Source organism: Ursus maritimus, unplaced genomic scaffold (genome assembly GCF_017311325.1).
Source record: "Ursus maritimus isolate PB19 unplaced genomic scaffold, ASM1731132v1 scaffold_3, whole genome shotgun sequence".
NCBI classification, from domain to species: domain Eukaryota; kingdom Metazoa; phylum Chordata; class Mammalia; order Carnivora; family Ursidae; genus Ursus; species Ursus maritimus.
The window spans coordinates 1,685,982-1,705,693 of NW_024425563.1; the positions used below are offsets into that span (position 1 = coordinate 1,685,982).

Consider the following 19,712-nt stretch of genomic DNA (forward strand, 5'->3'; position numbering starts at 1 on the left):
AGGGGCGCCTGGGTAGCGCAGTCGTTAGGCGGCTGCCTTCGGCTCAGGGCGTGATCCTGGCGTTCCAGGATCGAGCCCCACATCGGGCTTCTCCGCTGGGAGCCTGCTTCTTCCTCTCCCACTCCCCCTGCTTGTGTTCCCTCTCTCGCTGGCTGTCTCTCTCTGTCAAAATAAATAAATAAAGTCTTTAAAAAAAATAAAAAATAAAATAAATAAATAAATAAATAAATTTAGAAAGAATAAAGGTACAACTGGGAAATCTGAAGCTTGAAAGATTTTAAAGTAGAAAAAAAAAGTCATGATAAATTAAGAGAATAGAATGTAAAATCACTTACCTACTAAGGCTGACATGAGAAAGACCTACATCTCCCTACCATCAGCTACTGCCACCAAAATCAGAATACTGGCCAGACAAATCCTAAATCCAGTCAGTAATTCCAATGTTCTCAACTCCCTCAGGAGGTTGAAAAATAATTTCAAAAATGGTGTAAATTGTAAATTGTAAATCTCATCCATACTCCTTAATCAGTCACCCTTATAAATGTTGGTGAGCCCAATTCCCAATTCCTCCTGGGAAGAACGACTGCTTAGATGGACAGGCCAGCTCCTCCAGGCACCAAGCTGCTCTTCAGATGCTGAACCCACCCTATAGAGACGCCTTCGGACAGACCATCAGAGCAAAATGCTGCCTCAGCCAGCAGAGCAGCTGTAACTAAGCCTACAGTTAGTTACAGCAGAAACCAGTGCGAGTGGGACCGCAAAGGTGGGGAGAAGCGACCACATCCTCTACGTATTATGCAGTAACAGGGTACAGAGGATGAACGGTCAAGGAGGGGACGAGGGAGGACCACTATCGTGACACACCTGGAGGGAGGGAGGAGGGAAGAAACGGGACTCACAGGCATGGAGGCCTCCCCTTCCCCTCCAACCAGACTACCACCCACACCAGGGTCTCAGAGACGCCGCTCGGCCACCTCCACAAGGTTCACCGTAGCTAGGCCACCTGCACTGTTACTCACTTAGTAGTATTCTTTAAACTGAGTTTTAAAACTTTTTACTTTGAATTAATTTTAGACAAAAGTTGTAGAAAGGATACAGTGAGTTTCCTTACCCCTTCTCTCTCTAACCCCACTGCCCCTGCATAACCAGAATACAGTTAGCAACAGCAGNTTAATGATCGCCTGACATTACTACCTAGACTACAAACTTTATTAGAAATTCACCAATGTTTATACTGATGATCTTCGCCTGTTCTAGGACCAGACGCCACACTGAATTACTATTTCTTCCTAATCCATACCAATCTATCACAGTTCCCCCACCTCTGTCTTTTATATCCTGGACTCTGCTCCTCGATTTGGGTTTTTCTAATATTCTCTTATGACTGGAGTGAGGTTATGCAATAACGATAGTAGTGGCCTTTAATGTATATGGTAAAATGTGTACCTGCGTCTCCATACTTATATAAATGACCAAGTAAATACATAAACGAGAGAGAAGAAAAATCTCTTCTCACAGAATTCAGTTAATAAATGGAGAAGGAAAGAGGAAAACAATCACCAAACACCTCACAGTAATAAACGGTGCAGACAACATCTACTGATGCGTGCTAAAATGAGTGGGCAAAGGCTGAGAGAAAACAGGATTCGTCTGATCTCGAAGTAGCTCCCAGGGTCTTTATCGACTGCTGAGGGAAGACGGCGAGCGCACAGTGCAGAGCCCTGCAGACGGCACGCAGGGCCCAGGCAGCCCTCACCAGCAGCGAGGCCCAGGACAGCACACACCCACGGGGTGACCCTCCTAAGTACACGCTACTCCTGGAAACAAACACAATGGAAACTGCACGGTTACATTTTAAATTAGGTTAAAAAATAAACATTGGATCACAAGAAAAACCTAATAAATCTATTTACGAAAAGCCCTATCAGAAACTAAGCCCCTCAAAGCAAAAGTACTGTTTATCATCACAACCAACAGGTATGAGGTGCTATGTAAAGTTTAAGAGGAGGATACGTCTATAATTTTATTTTTTAATTTTGATATTGGACAACACAGAGAATACTAACATATTTCTCATTCATCAGGCAAATGCTATTTAATTGCCTTCTCTGACAGAATGGCATTCTACAAATGAATTCCTAACCAGAACACCAAGTGTGACTTCGGTTCAACAAACTTAAGTTTCCAGAAAGCATCCAGGGCCCGATCTTCTGAATGTGTCCTTTTATTCACTACTATTCTCATGATAACTTTTACAAAGGGAGTGGGACTTGCATCTACCCACTCACCACACTCCTGGGGGCCATCACTCTTAACTTTGTACATATGGTATTCAGAAGACTTCTTCAAGTTGTTCCCAATTCTTTCCCCCACAATCAAGGTGTACTTCCCACGGCTTCAGGTAACAGGTTTACTCCACAAGACCTGACTTTCCTCTCGAAGTGACAGTCAAGAGGAGACCTTTCTGCTCTCAGTGCGGGAACAAGTGGGTACCTGTACTCACTGCTCAGATCTTCACAAAGCGAGAGGAGAACGTCACCTGCCACAGGAGTGATGAACTGACATTCTATTAGGTATACTCTTACATACAGGAGAGGAACAAGACTGCCTTTTGGATACAAAAGGGTCCAGTTTCCAGGACTGGAACACACTGGATCAAACCCCTACTGAACCACCATGGTGTTCTGTACCAACTCTGCTTTTCCCATGACATCACACATTAAGTCTGTGTTAGTTTGTTACAAAGTCATCAACAGATTTTAAAAGATGTCCTCTAGTTTATGAGTTAGACAAAAAAAGTCTTCATGGACTTGTTTATTCAGCTCAAGGCTGACGAACAGCAAAGGACGTGCTGATTTCACAACATCGGTGAGCTCCCTGGTTTGTAGAGAGCAGCACCAAGTCTGTCTTCCCTGGGAGATTAACAACTGGCCCTACTAGTTTCTAAGGGAACAGTGAACTAACTCACTGGACAAAGGCATCTCATCAACTATGTTATTTGTTTTGTTACTAATCACCACTTTTAATAACTTTTCATGTATTTTGCCAATGAGCAGCTCTAGCCTTTGCAATTAAGTATAATATCCCAGAGGAAGTATTCTCAGCTCTTCATTTTAACTCACCATCACATTCTGCACTTACTTGCAGGCTATTTAGAAATCTTTCCTGTTTGTTCCCAAAGTTTAACAGGTTGGGGGTGGGATGCCTTAATGGTTTCAAAATAAAGCTTGAGCGTGGTGGTTTCCCACTGAGATCTGGCTCATAACGGGATGGGTTCACTTTCTCAGCCAGTGCATGAAAACCCACGTTTCAAAAATCTTTTTTTTTTTTTTAAGATTTTATTCATTTATTTGACAGGGAGAGTGCACACGAGCACAGCAGGGGGAACGGGAGAGGGAGAAGCAGGCTCCCCACTGAGCAGGGAGCCCAACGTGGGACTCGATCCCAGGACCCTGGGGTCATGACCTGAGCCAAAGGCAGATGCTTAACTAAATGAGCCACTCAGGCGCCCCTCAAAAATCTTTATCATATTTGTCTGTGTTTCCTATGCAGGCTGTAAGTTTACGAGACTAAAAAGCTAGTTCCAGTGGGTCATTAATGTGGTCCTTATTATAAATGAAGACATAAGATGACAATCATAATTATCCTTAGTGCCTTAATTTATAAGACAATCTTTACCTTCAGGCTTTAAAAATGATACGTTTTCTGTTGTTATAAAACCTAACCCATGCATGTCAGACACAGCAGTCAGGTGGAAAAAAATAAAGGCACAGGCATGATCCTAATTTGCTATTACCAATACCTATGTGTAGCTCACACTAGTAAATAATTATCAACTTCTGAAAGTGTAATAACATCGTGCTGCTAGAAAAATAAACCTACAACAACGTACAAGGAGGGTCAGTATACAGAAATGCACACTAGCAACACAGACAATATAGAGAGAGCCCATATTATGTATGCATATGTTCCCTAGCTGCAGCCACGCAATACTGACGTGTCACTGGCAAGCCTAGCTTACCACCAAGCTCCCTCACTCGAACCTCATCATGAGCCAGCATTTCAGAGAAATCACAGGTTTGACACCCTAGTTATATTTTTCTGTTGGACATTGAAACAAACACTGTTCAGTTTTTAAAATGCTCCTTCGTACGCTACCTAAATCATCACACACTTTGGAACAGTGACCTAGTATACTAATGAGGCTAAAACGTGAATAGACAGGTCAACATCAGAGGGTCTCTGGGAAGACTCATATGGAAACAGTTTCAGCATGTGATAAAGGTGGCATTTCAAATCTATACAGGAAGCATACAGTTCGATAAATATGACAGGAAAAACTGCATGACCTAAATAAATGACAATGTATCTCTAGTCTTCACATCAAGAGATCCCTGACTGACGTAAGATTTGTGTGTGTGTGTGTGTGTGTGTGTGTGTGTGTAAAGCGCTATAAAAATATGTGAGGATAATATGAGAATTAAAAAACTCCCATGTGAGGGGCGCCTGGGTGGCACAGCGATTAAGCGTCTGCCTTCGGCTCAGGGCGTGATCCCAGCGTTCTGGGATCGAGCCCCACATCAGGCTCCTCCGCTATGAGCCTGCTTCTTCCTCTTCCACTCCCCCTGCTTGTGTTCCCTCTCTCTCTGGCTGTCTCTCCCTGTCTAATAAATAAATAAATCTTTAAAAAAAAAAAAAAAACTCCCATGTGATGGGGCACCTAGGTGGCTCAGTCAGTTGAGCATCCAACTCTTGATTTCGGCTCAGGTCATGACCTCAGGGTCGTGAGATTGAGCCCCACCGTCAGGCTCTGAGTGCTCACTGAGGAGTCTGCTTGAGATTCTCTCTCCCTCTCCCTCTGACCCTCCCCCTGCTCATGCTCTCGCTCTCAATAAATTAATTAATTTTAAAAAACCCCAAACTCCCATGTGAAATAGGACTTTCTCTAAGAAAGACATATCACACATTAAGTCTTGCTACTGTAGTTATTTAAGAATAAATCTGAGTGCATGAAAACTAAGGCACATATACAAAGATATGTACTGCAGTGTTGCTTAAATTAGCAAACAACGGACAGTAAATGGCCATTAAAATACATGACAGCTAAGTAAGTTATGAAACATTCATTACACTAATGATCATCCAGCGTTTTACAAGAATGCAGTCAATCCACCTGCACTGAACTGGAACTGTTTCCGCGATGTATTCTCAGGCGGTGAGAGAAGTGCCCTGGTCCCTTGAATATGCTCTGCCATGTGCTCATGTAAGAGAAGAGCATGCACAGACCAGCCGAGAGGACAGGGCAGGAGCTGTGACCGGGTCGGACCGTCAGGATGAGGGACCGAGGGAGTGGGAGGTGGGGTGGAAGGTGGGGACACTGTGACTACTTTGCATCGTTATTTTCTACGGCTTGCATTATTATCCATGCCCGTGGAATACTTTCACCTTTTTGGAATAATAAACTAACGAAGCTATGTGAGAATATAAATTTTTTAAAGGAGCTCAACATAACCAAGAATAAATTCATAATGAAGTGGCTGAGACAAAAAGAACAACAAAGTACCAGCAAAAAGAACATTCAGATTTGATTCTTAACAAGTTTTTGGTTCCAACTTACTATACATATACTTGAAAACATTTTACCTTCTAAATTCTACAGGCCTAGAAAAGGTAGGAATTTTAAGGGCAGTTATATACCAGTTTCATAGAACACACTCATCAAGTGTTTTTGGAATGACTAAGCCTGGTGTTGTCCGGGCGGGCAGGAGGCACACATGTTACTTTCAATGCTAATCTCACCTCCACAGCTGTGACACTAAACCTTTTCATCAATACGTAAACAAGAGTAAATTACAGCAAACTTCTCTATTTGATCTTTGAGCTTGAGGCACATTATCTTATCTTCTCTGAAAATTAAATATAGCCAAACTTCAAAAATACCATTAACAAAGATGTTTTTAAATGGGAAAAAAATGCTTTTTTTTTTAATGCAGATACATTTAGTAGCAACAAAATGAAGTTTTTTAAAATGTTAAGTCATATATAGTTTAAATTAGATTTCATTAACTATTGAAATAAAAAAAAACTATGGTCACTGAAGTCAAAGTACATTTATATAATATGACTTCCATACACCAAATGCTCAAATGGGCTAACCATTTATAAAAAGAACGTTAGCATGCTTATTAATATCTTGATTTCTAAAAACAACAGTTTCCTTTGTTTCACTATTTGGGTTATCTTCCTTTAGCAATTTACTCCATTTAACAGTGTAAATAAAATAATCAGTTTCACACCTGTTTTAAGTTAGTATTTTCCCACTCTCATGCACTAACATAATAACAACAGTTTTACACAATTCAAAGAATATTCAAGTAAAACACTTCTTTTGAGTTAATTAAAATGTTAAATGTTAGCAAAAGTATTATTTGTGAATACACAATCTATGATATGTGGGTTTTTCCTAAGAACCTCTATGAAAATATAAGAGCAATCGACTTCATGTACATGCAAAAAATATTTAAAGGTGTATCAAATATAGTAATAAATGACTAAATATCATATTTATAAAACAGAATTACAAGATTCCTAATTCAAAAAATATATAGAAAAAGACTAGAAAAAATTTTACCCACATATTAGCAGTGTTTTATTTCTAAATGGAGGGTGGGGTTCCAAAGAGGTAGTTTTTCTTCATTTCAGTATATTTAAAATTTTCTAAGATAGACATTATAATTAGAAAAGAGCTCATTTTAAAATAAAGTATCCAAAGCAAAATGCAATAGTTTAATCCCATTACAATAAATTCTGAAAGATTTTCTTTTCTTCCATAAGAACTGAGTGGTAAATATGGCACCATTTGAATAGCAAAACCCCAGAAATAACCTAGACATATATACATATGCAGACACACAGACACACATATAAATAGGAAAGTGGTTACGTGACACAAATCACGTAGTGGAATATGACGCACCTGTGAAAACAGACCTACAGAGATACAACACTAAGGAGAAGAACAATATGTTCCCTCATTTTTATTGAAAAAGTGATGGGGGATGTGTTTATGTTTAGACTAAGTTATGAACAGACACTGAGGAAACTGGTACTAATGGGGAAATTAGGAATCTCAGTGAGGGGAAGGTTTCATTATAAACCCTCTAGATGGATTTCACTTTTTATAATTTTTTTCAATTAAGAAAAAAAAGTTAACATTGTTTCAAAGGCCCCTGTCTGGAGATTGGAAATGGAAACATTATTAAAGCAAGGAAGATCAGTGATAATTCAGTTTGACTTTCTCATTATCAAGAATTACGACTTTCATATTACAAGATGTGATAAAGAGAAGCCCAGAAAAGATAAGTAACTAAGTTGCAGACAGTTGGTTATGGAGATAAACATTTCTTCCAGTTTTTACTGTACTTTTTACAATTTCACATTTTGTAGTGAAGATGTGATACGAATCTTGCTGTTTGCCAACACACTAGAGTTTACTAATGTTCCTTAAAAACATTAGAGCATTAAAACTTCACTGTAAGAAAAATTAGTTCAAAAAGATGTAGGAATTTATCAGAGCCACCTTCTCAGTGCCTGCAGGCCATGTTCCTCGACTTCCCCCAGGCTAAAGGGGAGCGTAAGTAAAGCGGGAGACAGACGCGAGACGTGCAGGCTACACGACATAGCAGAGCATCGTGGAGAGCGGACCAGGGCTCCTGAGCTTGGTAGTTTTCACACAAGTTCTGGACTCGCTGGGCTCTGATCTCTCCCTTGGAAGGATGTGGCACGGAGTGGGGATGCCTCCAGGAGTCACAGAGAAATGAGAGGGCATAACAAGCCAAACACCCTGTGGGAGGACAGATACGGATGACAGCCGCCTATGGCTACAAGGAGAGAAAAGGGACTCCCTGGAGACAAAAATGTCCTCAGAGGCTGACAGCAAGGCAAAGATGTGCAGGCAGCACTTAACCACCCCGCCCAGGGAACAGACCTCAATACAATTTTTCTAGAGAACAAAGCACATCAGAAGCCTTTACAATGCGCATACTTTGACCAAGCAATTCAACTTCCTTAATTGATCCTAAAAAACAATTATAAATTGTTGGCTCTAAAGATGTTCACAATAAAATTTAAAAAAACCTAAACCTCCAAAAATAAAGCATAAATATATATACTTCATACAAAGTTTATGCAATGAGCATGTATAGTAATTTTTAAAAATTAAACAAAATTTTAATTTTAGAAAACAGATTGAATGAATTGACTCTCAGCTTTGGGATAACATAGAGTCAGAAGCAAGATAGAGAGGAATGGCTGGAGGAAAAAAAAAAGCCTCAAAATCAAACCTCATACGTAAGGCATGCGGTCCTCCGATGAGCCCTGCTTTCTCACACTCTGCCTCTGCTCGTTCCCTCAGTAACGACTGCTGTCTGATGGTGAGTGTGGCCACCCGTAAATGGACATACATACGGGCTTTCTGCTCACCAGGCCCTGAACGCATGCCCATTTCTCTGCTCTTTCTATAGATGTTGGCATCCCTCAGTTTTGTTCTGAGCCTACGAGTCTTCTCAGAGGACCACTTGCCAAGGATTCCGGTGCATCTCACAATTGTGACCATGTACTGATGGATTCCCAGCCTCTACCCAAAGGTCCAGACCAGCGCTTCCTGAACACCCCCAAGCATCTCACATTGCACAGTCCCCTAGGAATGGAACATCGTCTTGGTTCCCGGAGTCACTATCCACACTGGTAACCCCAAACACCTGAGTGACCCTCTCACTGCAGAGCTCATCAATTCTGCCCCCTCAACAGCTCCTGATTCCTCTCCACTCGGGCCCGCCGCTTTGCTTTTAGGCCCTCGTTACTCATCTGCACAACTGCAGCTGTCTCTCACCTGGTTTGCAACCACCTGCACTGCCCCACACTCAACTCTCCCAAAACCTCACTTCACTGCTTAAAATCCTTCACTGGCTCACCAGTGCGCCTGGATATGCCGAGTGTGACCCCCAGAACCCTTTATGATCTGGCCTCCGAGTGTCTCTCCCCAGCCTTCTCTTCTCCTACCCTGACTCCAGCCATGTTGAACGATCTGTAGGTGATTACCACTCCTGTTCCTTCTCACTGATGGCAACAATGTTCATACATAAACAGTAGAAAGAAACCCAGTCCAGCACACAAAAGCCTATGGCACTAACCTTATACCATTTGCCTGGGGTTCTGGCAATAGGATACAAACAGTACTAGAAGAAAAGGAAAACAAGCTTCCTCCCTTCATTCTGGTATAGGACTGTCTAAAAAAATCCCCAATGACCAAAAATTTACTGTGATACTCTCCTACTTCGCTCACCTCTCTTCCATATCCACACGTGTCTGCCTCCTGTCCTACGATTCTAATGGCAACAACCCAAAGACACTCATTCCAAAATTATCTATTCCCCCGGCCCAAATGTATAACCCCCCTTTTCTCCAAGGGTGGTTGGATTAAAGAGGTAAATGACCTAAGTAAATTCACATCGCTGCAAATAAAGGACATCTACTTAAGTTTCCTAGGCAGAGAGCTACAAAGTTTTCTCCGAGTAAACGCACTTACAACTTAGCTAAAACGGATACCCTCCTGTGGTGCTTTTAGGGCATTTCCACGAAGTCGGGAACGTCCGGGTGGTGCAGCTGGTTGAGCCACCGACTCTTGATTTCACCTCAGGTCATGATCTCAGGGTCGTGAGATTGAGCCTGTGTCAGAAGTCTGCTGAGATTCACCCTCTCCCTCTGCCCCTCCCCCACAAAACTGAGTGAGATGATGAGACTGTACCACTTTAAGCCGCCATGACGCTGGAATAGAGAACATTTTCTTCATTTGCTGGAAATTAAGAAAGTGGTAAAGTAGATATCACGACTGTCTTGTTTGTTGTTGTTGTTTTAAGATTTTAAGTAATCTCTATGCCCAACGTGGTGCTCAAACTTACAACTCTGAGATCAAAGTTGCATGCGTGGGGCGCCCGGGGGCTCAGTTGGTGCAGTGTCTGCCTTCAGGTCATGATCTCAGAGTCCTGGGATCGAGTCCCGCATCGGGCTCCCTGCTCAGTGGAGAGTCTGCTTCTCCCTCACTCGTGCTCTCTCTCTAAGATGAATAAATAAAACTCATTAAACAAACAAAAACAAAGTCACATGCTCTCCTGAGTGTGCCAGCCAGGTGCCCCAACATCATGATTGTTTAGATTAGTATCATTTAAATGCTAACTGCAGCACTGTTTTGTAATCTGCTTATTTTCATAAACAACGAATCATTTCAATAAATATAGATATTAATAAGCAAAAATCATGACCACTTTCAATGGTTGTACAGGGGTGCCTGGGTGGCGCAGTTGTTAAGCGTCTGCCTTCGGCTCAGGGTGTGATCCCGGCGTCCTGGGATCGAGCCCCACATCAGGCTCCTCCACTGGGAGCCTGCTTCTTCCTCTCCCACTCCCCCTGCCTGTGTTCCCTCTCTCGCTGGCTGTCTCTATCTCCATCAAATAAATAAATAAAACCTTTTTAAAAAATAAAAATTAAAAAAAATAAAAATAAATGGTTGTACAGTATTCCACTACACTGTTACATTACCATTTGCTTACCACATTCCCTATCGTCAGACACGTAGGTTGTTTTAAATCTGTACTATGATGACTATCGCCACAACCATCATTCCCCTACATCTTTCCTACGCACCTGTCAAATTAGTTCCTTAGCATAAATTTCTAAATGTACAACTACTGGATTAGAGAAGATGTACCTTATTAACACTTTTTTTTTTTAAGGTTTTTTATTTATTTATGTAACAGAGAGACAGCCAGCGAGAGAGGGAACATGACAGGGGAGTGGGAGAGGAAGAAGCAGGCTCCCAGCGGAGGAGCCCAATGTGGGACTCGATCCTGGAACGCCGGGATCACGCCCTGAACGCAAGGCAGACGCTTAACGACTGCGCTACCCAGGCGCCCCCTTATTAAGACTTTTGACGCTAAACTGCCTCCCCTTCCCTGCCAAGTAGGCTGTGCCAATTTACATCAACGGGCATGTCCATCTTTAACCTGGTTACCACAGAAGGCAACGGACTGTATGGAGACAAGCCAACGAAGAAAGTTCCTGCTCCTGCCTTCCTGTTGACAAACGGCGAAAGTAAAGGAAGGCGTGAAGAGGCCGTGGCTGGAGAACAGGAACATGTAGAAAGCAGCTACTCTTACAGGGGCATAAAATAAAGGTCACTGTCGAAGAATAAGATGTCTAACTTCCAAACTTCTAGCTGTTTGCATTCTATAAAAGCTATAAGAATAAAAGGAAAATCACAGAAGAAAACTCCCTATTGCATTTGCAATAAACTCTTTTCAGGCTCTTGTGCACTCCTATGACACTTCCTATGTGTTACCTTAGTTCAGAGACTCAGTGGGCAATTAAGTCCCTAACCAAGAAAATCAGCGTAAGTGTGAACAGCCAGGCAGGGACTGGTGAGGCAAGCTAGGTACCTGGGGAACAAGATTTAAGGAGGTGCTTGCTCTCAGGGCGGTGCTGATGGAGGGCCAGCCATGAGAGTAAGGGCCCCCTTAAGGCCTGCAGTTGTACAACTTGAGTGAGTACCTCCCTGAATTCCGTGCCCTACGTGCCTTGAGTGCCTCACCGCAGGCCCTGATCACAAGTACAAAGGGAATTAGACAGTCTCAGCCCTTCCATTCTGCTTGATTCCCCTAAGAACCAGATCAAGAATTCCTGACCTTAGCTGCTACAGGGAACTACAGTGGTTTGGTTCCATATATAAAGGCTACCAACAGTTATGTTCAAAAGAACAGAAGTGGTACTGCTGGATAAAACAGTAATGTAATAATACCAGTCCTGACAGAAAATTAACATTTTAAAATCTGATCTCAGAAAACATTTTTACTTAATGCCAGATCTGTAAGAGTTTTACCTTCCACTGCAACGTACACAGAGTAGCAATGATAACGCATAAACCAAGTGCCAACTTTAAAAAAAAAAAAAAAAAAGCATGGAGTGGCGCCTGGGTGGCTCAGTCAGTGAAGCATCCGACTCAGTCTGAGCTCAGGTCTTGATCTCAAGGTCATGAGTTCAAGCCCTGCACTGGCCTCCACACTGGGCGCAGAGCCCACTGAAAGTAAAAAGAAAACCACCCAATTAAAAAATGGGCAAAAGCTAACATACACAGACGGCAAATAAGCATATGAAAAAAGACTCCACACCATGTGTCATCAAGGAAGCGCAAATTAAAATGATGAGATACTACCACATACCTGCGAGAACGACCAAAATCCAGAACGCTGGTGCCACCAAGCGCTGGCAAGGGTGTGGGGCAGCAGGACTGCTCACTCCCTGCCGGCGGCAGGGCAAGATGAAGCAGCCGCGTTGGAGGACAGTTCTGCAGTTTTGTTTTTAAAGATTTATTTATTTATCACAGCGAGAGAGTGTGTGCGCACATGGGGGGAGGGGCAGAGAGAGGGACAGAAGTAGAATCCCCACTGAGCGAGGGGCTCGCTCTCAGGACACTGACATCATGACCTGAGCTGAAACCAAGAGTCAGTTAACCCACTGAGCCCCCCAGGAGCCCCCAGTTCTGCAGTTTCTTATAAAACCAAACACTCCTACCATATAATGCATGGGAGTCTGGGGGAGGATGAGTCAGTAAAGGAGGGAGGATTTTTAGGGCAATAAGCTATTCTGTATGGTACTCTAGGGTGGATAATATGTCATTATATATTTGTTAAAACTCATAGAAAATACGACACAAAGAGTGAACGTTAACGTATCAATATTGGTTTATCAGTTATGACAAATGAACCACACTAATGCAAGAGGCTAATAACGGGAAATGTGAGGTAGAGGAGAGGGGGCAAAAGTGAAATCTGTACGATCTCCTTGACTTTCTTCTATAAAACTCTAAAAAATAAATTCTTATTTTTTCTAAAGCAATGGACAAACATTAAAGAAATATTATTTCTACTGCCACTCTTCCTCAACTTTCTACGTAAAGTTGGAAAAGAAATTTTAATTTCCTTCCTCCTATCTATAAACTTTTCCAGGTGCGTCTGGGTGGCTCAGTCAGTTAAGCGTCTGCCTTCGTCTCAGGTCATGATGTCAAGGTCCTGGGTCCGAGTCCCACATCGGTCCCCCTGCTCAGCGGGGAGTCTGCTTCTCCCTCTGCCCCTCCCCACTGCTTGGGCACTTTCTCTCTGACAAATAAATAAAACCTTTAAAAGTAACAAAATAAACTTTTCCATATCCACATCCATTTCTTCCCTGTAAATCTCAAAATATTTTTCTCTTCTGCTCACACCTCATTCTTCCCACTTCCTTCCCCCAGGACTCCGAAAGCTCCGCAGTTCCTCCCCCTCCACCTGCTCCTTCCCCAGTCTGTAACCTGCTCAAGTTTCTCCCACCCCCCCCCAAAACAAAACCTTCCTTAGACCCTGAATGCAACCTTCTTCAGGTCCCTTTCAAAAAAGATCTAGCCACTTTCTGACTTCTCATTCATTCCCTGATGTACTGCAATCTGACTTCCAAGTGCTACTACCCTGGACTATTGCCCCAAAAGTCACCCCGGGCTTCATATTTGTTAGTGTTTCCTCACTGCACCCCTGCAGCACCTGGCACCGTGGTCACTTCCCCCTCCCCGCCCCAGTCCCACGCCAGGTGTTATTCTCTCCTAAGTATTCTCCTCACTTATTAGATGTTACAATACCCCACGAGCCATACACCATCCCAAACTCCAGTCCTTCCCCTAGGGACTTCTTTCTGAGTCACCTATCTGTTGGTAACTACCAAAACTGTAGGTTTAGCCAGAGTTCTCCCTCATTTCACACATGTACAATCAATAGCCTATTACACAGCTCTACCTATGTCCACAAAAACCTAGACACTCCATTCAACAAGCACTTCCCCCCTTGGAGAATCCACTCCCTACAACGCATACATCTAGACTGCTCTATTTGTACCAAAGATTCCAAGCCCCGTCCCAGACTCAGCTCATCAGGTGGGAAGCTGACCCAGTCCAAACAGATGTCCTCTCCTGAGAAATGGATTTGAGATCCAACAGTCTCAGCAGGACACCTCAACTAGGAAATCATACACTGCCAAGGTCATGTGCAAGTAAAAGGGAGAAAGCCAGTCAGCAGAGAGCCAAGAAGGAAGGAGACTGTGCAGCTCAAAGACAAAAACCACAAGTAACCACCTTGGTGTTGATGACTTGGTATCTGGGTATGTTTCCGTCCTTACATTCTTTGAGATACCATCACATTCTTCCCATACACTTTCCCCCTGCCACTAAGCAATTTTCAGTGGATTCTATACTTGCAATTGAATGGCCCCTAAGATATTCTTCTCTGCACTGTAAGAAAGGGGGAAAAAACAACATGTCCATGAACTATGTCATGCCACCAAGGTGTACCCTGATTTCAAAAATATTAAAAAGTAGGCAACTGTGTAACTCAGAACCAGTGGAATCTAGTCTATATTTACTCCAAGTATACTCTTCCACCCATCTAGAATACCTTTCTTGTTTCCCACTATTCTATCCATTCTTCAAGACTAAGCCCCAACCACCTCTACCCTTTCCTGGACCAGCCCCAATAGAAATCTAGAATGTAGTAACTATTCAATACTGTTATTTGATTTCTAATTGTTTAAGTCTTATCTCTCCAACGAGATTATAATGAGGGCATGGAATATCCTTATTATGTTTTAGATGCTACACAGAGCCTTTACAAATAAATGCTAAATATATTCATTTAATTTGGGGGAAAAATATGTATTCAAAAGGTAGCTATATTCAGTTTTCCACCAAGCTCAAGAAGGGAGGGAAAATTACAAATAATTTAATACATGAAGGAAAGACCATTAAAACCTTTGCCTTTTAAATGAGGGTAAGGAATTACATTGTAGCCAAAGAGAATTAAGGAAAATATGCATTTGTAGGTGCTCAACAATTTTGCCAGGAAACAAAATTAAAACTATAACTACAATGAAACTACATCCCCACCAGAACTGTCAAAATTAAAAGGGCTGACAACAAGAAATGTTGAAAGGAAGTGAGGCCACACTCTCAGACACCACGGGTATGCGCACTAGAGCCAAGTGTATGTATAACCCGGCACAGGAGCAGTGTGCCCTCCAGAAGACACCATACAACAGAACGCATCAACTGCTGTTTTCATACAATGCAACAAAACAAGGAGAATGGACTCCACCTCTCAGAATGTGGACTCAAAAAACAGAAACAAACTGTATGTGACTCCATTCACATTTGGGAGAAGGAATACTGAATGGAAGCGAATAGGGAGCCTATGGAATGCTGGGAATGTTATTTGATTGGCGGGGGGTGGTCACAAGGGTGCAGTCATTCCTAAAGATCCTTCCAGCTGAACCTGCAGCTGATTCCTCACCCAGATTCCAGGCCAGTGCACCCATCCCCCAGCCCCTGTGTGTTAACTACTGTTGGCTCCTTAGTGCTACCTTCCCAGGATAACTGCCCTCAGCCAAGGGCCAGCAGTGTCACACTCCCACTCTCACCCAAGGGGTGACCTGCGGCCAAACACCAACTGATGGGGGGGGGGGTTACAAAATTCTAGCCCCCTTACCTCAAGAAGGGACAGTTCCCCAGTTCTTAAGTGGGATTGGGCTACAGATAAACTCCAAGCAAGAAGACCCCTTCCCCACCCACCACCCCCGCCCCTCTCCTTTTCCCTCGTTAATTTCATTTGCACCAACGTCACCTCCTCAAGCTCTTTTAGGGACACGACCGAAGACACATACACTTAATGTTTAGTCTATACCTCAAAAAAGAAAAAAAAAAGAAAAGAAAAATTGTTTTGCACAGCTAAACAGCAAGATGTGTAATCTCCCCGAGATTCTGATCAATAGATAAGAATTTCCTCAGACCAGAGATGTGTGACTAGTTGAGAAAACAGCACCCGAGCAGGGCATGCAGGGGCACTTCTGTCTATGAGGAAAGTCACGAGAAGTGCCATGGATTCTGAGGTGGTGACCTGCCACCAGCCTGCTTGTGCATGTGCAATTATTCATCTGCTCGCTACCTCACCTGTACCCTACAACTGCCTGGCGGTGCCCCAAGGCCTCTTCTACCATCCAAGGGCAGAAACTCCTCTATCTCATTTGTAATTTTCATGACTACCCAAACTACTGAATGTTGCCCATGCCAACCCTGCCATACCTATGCAGTACCTAGTTCTAATACCTAGTTCCGCAGCCAGCTACCTTCAACAAATCACCATCATGCAAAACTCAAGGCTTGAAAACTATCAGCACAGTTCTCTACCAACTCCCTACTGGGTTCCCTTCCTCTAACCTAGGAAACCACCACATACACGCGCACACACACACACACACACACACACCCTGAGCACAAAAAAAAAGGATGTTCCTACTTGAATTTGAGCACCCACCGAGGATTATATGCCAACCCAGTTATTTAAGTGTAACCTACAGAGGTTACTAATAAAGAAGCAAAAAATAATATACAAAGCATTTAAAAGACATTTAAAAAAATTCTTTAGTGAACAATCAACTAACTAGATTCACTTAAACTTTTCAAACACGGTAAGCACGCAGACCACACTTTTATTTTTAACCTGATAACATCCAAACAGGCAGAAAAGGCACCCATGAACCAGGACAGCGGAGAAGGGGCGAGAAACAGGTGAAGGAAGCAACGCCAGCCCTGAACTATTTATGAGCAAAACCCTCAATCAATAGATGCCAGTATTAAGAGAGGACAGCAGACAGCCCGCAGCCCGTTCCCCCTTATTCTACACAATTAGAATAGTACAGGACCGAGCCTAACAGAAAACGGTCCTAGAGGCTCTCCAGCAATGTTTCCTGAAAGCTGGTGAAGAATAACCTAATAGCGCTGGATTCAAACACATGGCCGATTATGAGTTCTGCCTCAATTTCAGAGATCGCTGACATTACCAAACACATCCGTTCACTTTGTACAACAGAAAATACTCTCTGGGGAGTCATCTAAGAGCAACCGCTCTGCGACGTCAAGGATGATCAAGTATCTAGAATCCATGTCTGAAAAAGAAACATTCGTCTTAGCCCGAAATTGGAAAGGCTGTGCACCTTCCGCAGCCCTGCAGTTTCTGGAACGAAGGGGTCAGACGACTGCCGAGGCCGGCCCACGACCCTGTTCTTCGCCAGCCCCGCTACAGAGCTTCAGAGGCAGGTGGCCGCCCCGGCCGGACCCCCGCCCGCCGCCGCTCGCCCGCGAGGGCCTGAGGCGCCGCACACACAGGCCGCTCTTACCTTCCTGCTGGCGCCTCCGAGGGACACCTTGGGCCTCGTTTTGAAATCCCCTTCAAAACTAAACATCTTTACAGCTTATCCCATCTGGGAGGAGCCCCCGACCCTGAGAGCAGCGGGGCGGGCGGGGCGGGCCCCCGGGGGGAGGGGCCTCCGACGGGGAGGGGTCTCTCGCGGGGAGGGGTCTGCCCAGAGGAGGGGTCTCCTGCGAGTAGGACTACGCCGCACCGAGGAGCGACCCCGAGCCCGAGCCCGAGCCCAAGCCCGAGCCCAAGCCCAAGCCCGAGCCCAAGCCCGAGCCCGAGCCCGCCCTGGGGACTCTGCCCGCCCGGCCTGCCCTCGAGGGAGGGGGGGAGGTGGCGACACTGGGGGGGTGGCTCCTCCTCACCTCCCCCCTCATCCACGCCTCCCCACTGCTCCGGCCGAGGCCGAGGGCGCCGGCAGGGCCGCGGACCCCGCACTTGCACCGTGAGCAGCCACCGGGAGGAAAGATGGCCGCCGGCCGGGGCTGGCGTGCGCGGTCCCGCTGGCGCGCGCGCCCGACGCCGACGTCTCGACCCTGCACCCCGCGGGCCGCCAGCGTGCGCGCGCCCGACGCCGACGCCGCGGCGCTCCCCGGAGCCCCACCAGCGTGCGCGCGCGAGCCCGCCATCGGCGCCGCGGCGCTCCCCGGAGCCGGCCAGCGTGCGCGCGCCCGTCGCTGGCGCGCTGGAGCGTGGGAAGGCTCCGTGTTGACCCGGCTCTGCGGCCGGGCCGCGTACGGAGCCCGGGCCGGGCCGGGCCAACACCCCGGGTGAGGGGCGGGGGGCAGCGCCGGCACCTGCTCCCCGGAGCTGGACGCGCATGTGCGCTTTTCCCGGCAGCGGGCTGGCCAATTTGAGTGCCATGCCAGACCGGGCTGATGTGAGACCGAAGGGCGCGGCCGCACTAGACCCCGGATGCCTGTAAGGGGGCATGCATTCCACGTGGGACCAAGTTCGTACCTCTGTGCGCATGGCGCACGCGCGCACCGTGCACAGAAAATACATACCGCGTGCATGCCACGTACACAGCACACGGGCATGAGTGTACATCCTCTGTGCACGACCGCAGCCCAGGCTGCACACGCTCGTATCTGCCGTCACGGTGTGGCGTGCCCGGTCTCTCTAACGCTACTTAGACAGCTCTGAGCGCATGTCACAAACACGGTAGTGGGTTTCCTTCTCAGTTTGAAAAATCCTGCCATGTGCGCGCACGCGGTATGAACGAGGTCACAGCACGGAGAGTTTTTATCATAAATCAGCATCAAAGAACTTGGGTAGCCACCGGGAGAGGACTCGCTCCTTAGCAGTGAATAGATACAGCTACTTGGAGACGTCAAGAAATCCTAGATTTAACAAAGACATTCAACTTTCACCAGCCCTGAAATTTTCCAGATTTTGTAAATAGAGCATCATGCTTTTCTTTAACCCGTCAGATGAGCAAAGATTAAAAGTATTGGCGGTATCCAGTATGTGCCCTCAGTAAGTGACTCTGCTCAGAGTTCTCAGATTTGGCCTCAAATAAGCCCTCTCAAGGTCTAGACCAGAGGTGAGGAACAGGGTAGCCCAATTGCCCGAACACCAAGCCTACTGATGCCTCCAGCATCAGCTCTGCTGGGAATTACGGTGTGTGGCCTCCATCTGCTGGGTATTTTTCAAATGTTTTGATTGACTAGGACCGTGGGCAGGGAAGAGGGTTCTATTTTTTAAAAATCCCAGCATTGCTGTCCCCTCCTTTGGTCTTAGGTTCCGCCAGCCCCTGGTGGTTTGAACACTACTACACTGGTTTATCAGGTGGCCCCTTGCGTGAGCCAAGTACTTCCCTTGGTGCTCTGCTAAAGAATTAGTCATCTGTCCCCATGCTGGAGGAAAAAATGGCTTATCAAAATAGGATTCCTCCGAAAGATTTTCAAAGATTTTTTAAAAATACTTTAAGTAAAAAGTTTCAAGCTTAATAATGCAGAGTATAAAATGGTATAATTGGTTCCCTTTATCCATCACCTGGCTTGGGGGATTATCACCTCATGGCCATGCTGGTGTAATTCCTGTCCCATCCATTAACCACTCTCCCCATTATTGTGAAGCGAATTCTACACATCATCTCATGTAAATGTGTCAGTATGTATCTCTTAGAAAGGGGGGAATTGTTTTTGAAGACATCATTCTATCATTATCGCCCTGCAAAAACTAACAATAATTTTCAAGGATAAATTGGGAATAAAAGATTCCCCACCACAGGTGCTGAGCCTAGAGCCTAATGCCTGTGGAATGGGATTCCCTTATTGTTCCTGTCCTACTGCCTCCTCTAGACTGCAGCTCCGTCAGGGCACAGGAGCCGCCGGCTTGCCCGTAGGCGTGCCGTCGTGCTGTGACAGGCCCTCAATACTTGTGCACTAA

The 19,712-nt window shown here is 45.1% G+C and overlaps 1 protein-coding gene across 2 annotated transcripts in view; it reads right to left on the reverse strand.

Moving 5' to 3' along the window:
* The window catches only part of UBE3C (ubiquitin protein ligase E3C), a 117,256-nt gene extending 99,451 nt beyond the window's left edge, over positions 1 to 17,805 (reverse strand). The window contains exon 1 of one of the 2 annotated variants that reach the window (XM_040643754.1): positions 17,299 to 17,805. In XM_040643754.1, the coding sequence (XP_040499688.1) occupies positions 17,299 to 17,364 (66 nt within the window). In that variant the 5' untranslated portion in view covers positions 17,365 to 17,805. The remainder of the gene's footprint in view (positions 1 to 17,298) is intronic. The other variant, XM_040643755.1, reaches the window with a different exon arrangement.
* Between the last annotated feature and the right edge of the window lie 1,907 nt (positions 17,806 to 19,712).